Consider the following 7,009-nt stretch of genomic DNA (forward strand, 5'->3'; position numbering starts at 1 on the left):
GACAGTACTGCTGACCTATCCCACTGTAATTCATTACAGTTTTACTTGCTTACAAGCAACATATGTTTTTTTTTTCATCATTCTGTCCCTTTCTATGCGCAGTACATATGCAACTGCATTTCTAAATTAAGGCATAATGGTGATTGTACAAATTTAAGCTAGATTATACAACTACATAAAGACTAATGCAATTGAAATATTAACTTTCACGCATCCATGTTGAAAATTATTTTTAAATAGCATATTAAAGGAAAACCTCCCACTGTTTAAAGAGAGGCTAATTTGCAAGGAACTTGCAAGGCCAATAAAGAAAAGGGGGAAAAAATTGGTTTTTCTTCGCATGAACAATAGAAAACCATAAAGTGGTTCTAGTTAAAATTTCCAATATATAACGAACTTGAAAAATTAATTTTTCATATAAAGTGAAAATAAATAATCTGCAGTATAAATGGATGTTACTTTAATTCTAGTCTGTGTACAACGGCTAGTTCTTCTGAACTGCCAGATTAATATTCACTACTGGGCTGCGGATATAGGCAATTTATTCTCTATTGTTAAGTGCCCATAAAAATTTCCTTCCTAATGGCCACCGGCGCCAAGAATCACATGTTGATAAAATAATTTGTGAATTAATAGACCTTTGCTTGGAAAGAAAAAAAAAAATTTTTAATAATAATGGACGAGCATGAACTATTATTAATTTGTGAAAATAACTGTGTGAATTCAATGGCTCCCTTGTTCATGTTGAATTTTACCACTGTATTATAATTGTAATTTATTAAGGTCTTACTGGGTTTATATTATGCATTAGGTATATATATATTCACATGCACTAGGTATTTTCTCAGTCGGTAATATTCACCATCGGGAAAAGGAATATCTTTTCATTATCTTCTTCTCATATTATCTTCTCGTAGTATCAAATCGAAGGTTGGCCACCCTGTTTTACCTTCACAGAGACTGGGTATTGTGGTACAGTGACGTACAAGAAAATCAGTGGACAATATGCTGGCAAAGGAGACAATCTTATGGATTTTAATCGGCATAGACCGCCTGTCAGAAAATTAAGAGCATATACAGTTGAGGCTTCAATATGTCTCAAGGATGTTACCGAAGAGATTCGAAAAACATTTTTTTTTAATTGCAAAAGTTGATTAATGATCACTGCCCAAATTTTAAGATAGGCTGAGTAGGGGTGACTCTAAAATAGCTAAGTAAAACTTACAATATAAGTAAGAGGCCACTTAACTTCAAAATATTTTTCAATTACCCGAGAGAATTAAGAATGGGAAATCATTTTTTAGAAATTAAGCGAACATTTTTCAACAAGAATGTTCAGGTTTAGTTTGTTTTTGTTTTAACTTTTACTTTTTTTTTCTTACAACTTACATGAGAAGGGAAAACTGGAGATAACATTAATTGTGCACACAATTAATGTTATCTCACACAATTAATGCTATCTCATTAATTGTGCACACAATTAATGTTATCTCAATCTTAGACATACACTTAATAATACCAGTTTAATAACTAATAGAAATATTTTAACTTTCAATCTGACTGAAATACCATAATTTGGACTGGCATAGTAAACAGTAGCTCTAGCAAAAATAATTTACAGTAACAATAATTGCATGAATTTTATTTTCATCTGTTGCAGAATTCAAAAACTTTCCAAGTGTTTTGGCAGCTTCAAGGTGAACTATGGTAGGGCGAATAACTCCATTAATGCTACTTTGCTGACGTCCATATAGGTGAAAAATAAATTTCATATTATTCAATGGATAAACGAATCTTCTTTTACTGAATCGTGAATCTATTTATATTCTTACATCTGGAAAAGATTAAAACGCATTTAATATCATGGATTTTCATTTCGTAAAATATCGGTAGGTTGATGAATGTGTTTAATCGTAGTTGAATGTATTTCTAAAATGATCAAAGAAGGTCAGAGATGAAGAGTAGCTTCCTGTAGATTGCTTACATTTGAAGATTGTTTAGACATGTTTAATAAACACGTGCTGATTATCCTAGTTATATATATATTTTTTTATTTAGGGCAAACTTTTTCAGTTTTTCTTCTAAAACATTCTTAAATGAGCGCAGGCGCTCATTCTGATGAAGATGTCTACTAAGTAGGACAAGTCTGATATGAAAAGTCATTTTTTTATTTTCATTTTCAATGTTGTAATTGACACACATTCTTAATACTTAATACTCTAACTGAGACTGAAAATTAAACATAGATGTACACTTTTCTTAAACAGCGTCCATCTTGGCAATTCTTTGCCGCATGTGACAGCGAGAACTATCACTTTGTCGTTTGTCCAGTTCTCCTAGCCCTGAATCAGTAGATTGCACGTATTTTCAGCTAGTATTATTAACTACTTGCTCGTAACAACTAAGCTGTTTTCGAAAAGGTGATAAATGTTTGAGATCCAGTGCTGTTAGCAATCTATTATACTAATGATATTTAATGTTATGTAATTTCAAGTACTGATGAGTACTTGAAAAAATGGGAATGGTTTTAAAATAAAGGGAAAGAAATTTTGGAACGATTGTTTGGTCTCAAAACCAAGGTTTAGAACACCACTCCAAATGAAATACTGCAAGCAATAATAGAAATAATGTCAGTACTATCTCTTTATTTAGAATGAATGTGACGAATGGTAATTAAAAATGAATTGAATACATTGCTTAGAAAAAAAAATATGCTTATTAAATTAGAAAAACTAATTATAATGAAATATGTGCGACAGTTAAAAGTTAATTTTGAGCGTTTATTAACTAATATTATATAACACACCAAGCAGTAAGAAGTCTCTTCGGTGTATGTAAGGGTAACGTTAATTAGACGTTCGAGGAGTATAGATTTTCGTATGTTGTTACAGTGACACTAACAAGTGATTGACAAACTCTCCTCTCAGATTTAAAGGCCAAACAATATTGTCAGATTTCACTTTAGCTAAGTTACAAAAGAAAGATGGTTGTTTTTAAAGAAGTTTTGTTATTATTTTAAATGATTATTAAAAAAAAAGATTTACTACTTAGGGTAAACTAACATTTTTAGTTATCCTTAATGTTCTTAAAGAATATGTAAGGTTTTTTTTAAATAGGAGTTTTTATTACAAATAAAATGTATTGTGGGTAAATATTTCCTTTCCTTAATTTTGGATGGGGGATACATCTTTAAACTTGCTTTAAACTACACAAGCCTTTTATTTGTATAATTACAAAAAAATAGAAATTGATCATGTTTGGTGTAGTTTTACTTGGGTAACGACTGCCTTTTTATTATAAAGTGCTGTTTTATTATCTGCTCAAAATTAAGAAGAAATGAATGCTTAAATAAGAAAATTTGTCAATCAGGAATTTATTCATACTGCAACAAGAATTGCGGAATCAAAAATTATGATTTTAAATATCTTTAATCACCGCATCTAGATACAAGTAATTGCACTTGGTAAGATTGTAATTTTTATATTCCGTAATTTTTTATGTAAGATAAAAGAAAAGAATGCCGAAGGGATAAAGACAAAAGAGTCCTATTAAAACAAGAACAAAAACAACAATAGTTTCAATGTCAGAATTTTGGGATATTACGCTTTTTTGTTTTCTTTTTTTTGTTAATAATGACACAAACTGGTTATAACATACATACGAGGTGTGTTCAAAAAGTAACGGGAATTTTTAAATTTCGCGGGTTTGGAGAGTCTGATTGTAAATTTTTTTTTTTATTATGTTGGTACACATGCCCCTGAAGTACGATAAAATTTTCAGTAATATTCATTGTTTACTAGTGATGGGCAGAACGAGTCCGTCTTTGGACTCGTTGGATTTGAATCAGTTCCAGGGTTGGAATCGATTCCAACAACTCGTTCACCGATTCCGGTCTCTGTACTTACCCTATGCATTAGTAAAAATGTCACGCAATTTATTAAAAAATATCATTAAATGTTAGCTTTCCCAGTTAATAACAAAACTATATTTCTTTAACACACATTGAGTACTATCCCTAATTTCCAATTGCACTGATAAATATAAAATTAACAACGTAACACAAAAATTAACATAAAAATAGACTAGTCAATTATAAAAATTAAAGCAATGCTGTTTAGTCATTATCTAGCTTGACCACTGGAAGACTGGAGTTAACGTGCTTCAAGAGGATCCAAGGTAGAGAAACGGAAATGGGTAGGAAATTATTCCCATAAAAAAAATTCTAACCCTTCAAGCAAAATGATAATTACTCATAAATAAAGAAATATTTATTTACTAGGACTTGTATATCAAGCTTTAAAAATATTATCTTACGAAAAGAAAAAGCTGTGTGCTTAATCTTTAACATAGCGCTGGACACTCTTATTCTTATCTTCATTGGGTAAGTTTAACCGTGTACATGACCGTGAGACAGTCAAAGTAACACTGAGCCAAAATTTAGTATTACCTAATTGGTTTACTTACTGCAGTATCCCTCCCACTCTATCACCAATTTCACAAACATTCATCGATTGGAAATAATTTTTAGTTAAATATTCGTTTTATTTGAATACAAAAAACATTATAACGCTTTCTTAAGATGATTTTAATTTTTAAAATTTGTTTTTGTCCATTACTCTTATATAATACGAAGAATTTCAAATAAAATATAATATACAAACACAATGATCTAGTATGCAGGTGGAGTCAGTCCTCGTTACCATAGCAATGGAACCGTTAAACAACTCCGGTTCCAGCTCCAGCAATTTCTATTGGCTAGATTCAGTGAACGAAAAAATGGAACGAGTCCGGTTTCAAAAGGATTTAAATCACTCCGGATTCGACTCCACCAACTCCAGTGGATTTAACCAATGAAAATGCTAGAGCTGGGCCGGAGTCGTTTAACGGTTCCGTTGTCATGGTAACTACGACTGACTCCACCTGCACACTAGATCATTCTGTGTTTGTATATTATATTTTATTTGAAATTCTTCGTATTTTATAAGAGTAATGGACAAAAACAAATTTTAAAAATTCAAATCATCTTAAGAAAGCGTTATAATGTTTTTTGTATTCCAATGAAACGAATATTTAACTAAAAAATATTTTCAATCGATGAATGTTTGTGAAATAGGTGATAGTGTGGGAGGGATACTACACTAAGTAAACCAGTTAGGTAATACTAAATTTTGGCCCAGTTTTACTTTGACCGTCTAGCTGACATGTACACGTTCAAGCTTACGCCAATGAAGATGAGAGTAAGAGTGTCCAGCGCTAAGTTTAAGATTAAGCACACAGCTTTTTCTTTTTGTAAAACAATAAGATAATATTTTAAAAGCTTGATATTCAATTCTTAGTTAATAAATATTATGAGTAATTATAATTTTGAAGGGTTAGAATTTTTATGGAATAATTTCCTACCCATTTCCGTTTCTCTACCTTGAATACTCTTGAAGTAAGTTAACTCCAGTCTTCTAGTGGTCAAGCTAGATAATGACAAAACTGCATTGCTTTAATTTATATTTGACTAGCCTATTTTTGTGTTAATATTTGTATTACGTTGTTAATTTTATATTTATCAGAGCAATTGGAAATTAGGGATAGTACTCAATGTGTGTTAAAGAAATATAGTTTTGTTATTAACTGGGAAAGCTAACATTTAATGATATAATAATATAATAAATTGCGTGACATTTGTTCTTATGTTTAATCGTTCCAAACCTTCTGCTGCCTCATTTTCATTTTTATTTGCCTAAATTTTTTGGGGCGGGGCGGAATCACTTTTTTTAAAAATAGGGATTTGAATCAACTCGTTCCACCATTGGAACGAGTCCGCTCAAATAGCCCATCACTATTGTTTACTTCTTAAGTGGCAGCCGTTAAGGTTAGACGTGTTTTTCGAGCTTGGCGATTTTTGTTTGTTAAAAAAAATGGATCAAAGAATTTGTATTAAATTTTGCGTAAAAAATGAAATAAAGTGTGTGAAATGTTAATAAAGGCATATGGTGAGTCTGCTATGAGTAAAACAAGGATTTACGAGTGGTATAAGCGTTTCCAAGAGGGCCGCGAAAACGTTGAAGATGACGAACGACCTGGACGTCCAAGCACATCAACAACCGATGAAAACGTGAAAAAAGTGAAAGAAATGGTTATGAACGATCGCCGAATCACAATCAGAGAAGTCGCTGATGATGTTGCCATATCAATTGGCTCATGCCATGAAATTTTTTCGGATGTTTTGGGTATGAAACGTGTGGCAGCAAAATTTGTTCCAAAATTGTTGAATTTCGAACAAAAACAGCGGAGAATGGAGTTGCTCAATAGTCACTCAATGAAGTCGACAACGATGCGGATCTACTGAAACGTGTTATAACAGGTGACGAAACATGGGTTTACGGATATGATGTCGAAACTAAGGCTCAATCGTCCCAGTGGAGGCATTCTGGATCGCCAAGACCGAAAAAGGCTCGACAAGTGCGGTCGAATGAAGGTTATGCTCACTGTGTTCTTCGATTTTAATGGCATAGTGCATCATGAATTCTTGCCACAAGGTCAAACAATCAATAAGGAGTACTACCTACAAGTTCAACGCCGTTTGCGTGAAGCAATCCGAAAAAACGCCCGGATTTGTGGCAAAACAATTCATGGATTTTGCAACACGATAATGCACCTGCACACACTTCATTGCTTGTTCGTGAATTTTTGGCCAAAAACAAAACTTTAACGATGCCCCAGCCTCCATATTCGCCAGACATGGCTCCATGTGACTTTTTTCTATTTCCAAACATAAAGAGAACATTAAAAGGCCGTCGTTTTACAAGCATAGATGACATTAAAAGCGAATCGCTGAAAGCTATCACAAAGATCGAGTTTCAGAAGTGTTTCGAGGATTGGAAAAAGCGCTGGCACAAGTGTATTGTATGCGAAGGGGACTACTTTGAAGGCGACAATATTAATGTAGATGAATAAATAAATATTTTTTTTCAAAAAACGAAAATTCCCGTTACTTTTTGAACACACCTCGTATGTA

At 32.4% G+C, this 7,009-nt stretch overlaps 2 protein-coding genes across 12 annotated transcripts in view; one reads left to right on the forward strand and one right to left on the reverse strand.

Annotated features, from left to right (window-relative positions):
• The window catches only part of LOC141458718 (uncharacterized), a 37,591-nt gene extending 34,225 nt beyond the window's left edge, over positions 1-3,366 (forward strand). For 4 of the 9 annotated variants that reach the window (XM_074137072.1, XM_074137068.1, XM_074137069.1 and 1 more), the window contains one exon: positions 1,661-3,366. In XM_074137072.1, coding sequence (XP_073993173.1) covers positions 1,661-1,754 — 94 coding nt within the window. In that variant the 3' untranslated portion in view covers positions 1,755-3,366. The remainder of the gene's footprint in view (positions 1-1,660) is intronic. The other 5 variants (XR_012461122.1, XR_012461123.1, XR_012461124.1 and 2 more) reach the window with 4 other exon arrangements.
• stumps (DBB domain-containing protein stumps) overlaps positions 1-7,009 on the reverse strand; it is a 125,264-nt gene that overhangs the window by 63,194 nt on the left and 55,061 nt on the right. The window lies entirely within an intron of this gene.

The sequence above is a fragment of the Rhodnius prolixus genome, unplaced genomic scaffold (genome assembly GCF_049639745.1).
Source record: "Rhodnius prolixus isolate KJV_2025 unplaced genomic scaffold, Rpr scaffold_5, whole genome shotgun sequence".
Lineage (NCBI taxonomy): Eukaryota > Metazoa > Arthropoda > Insecta > Hemiptera > Reduviidae > Rhodnius > Rhodnius prolixus.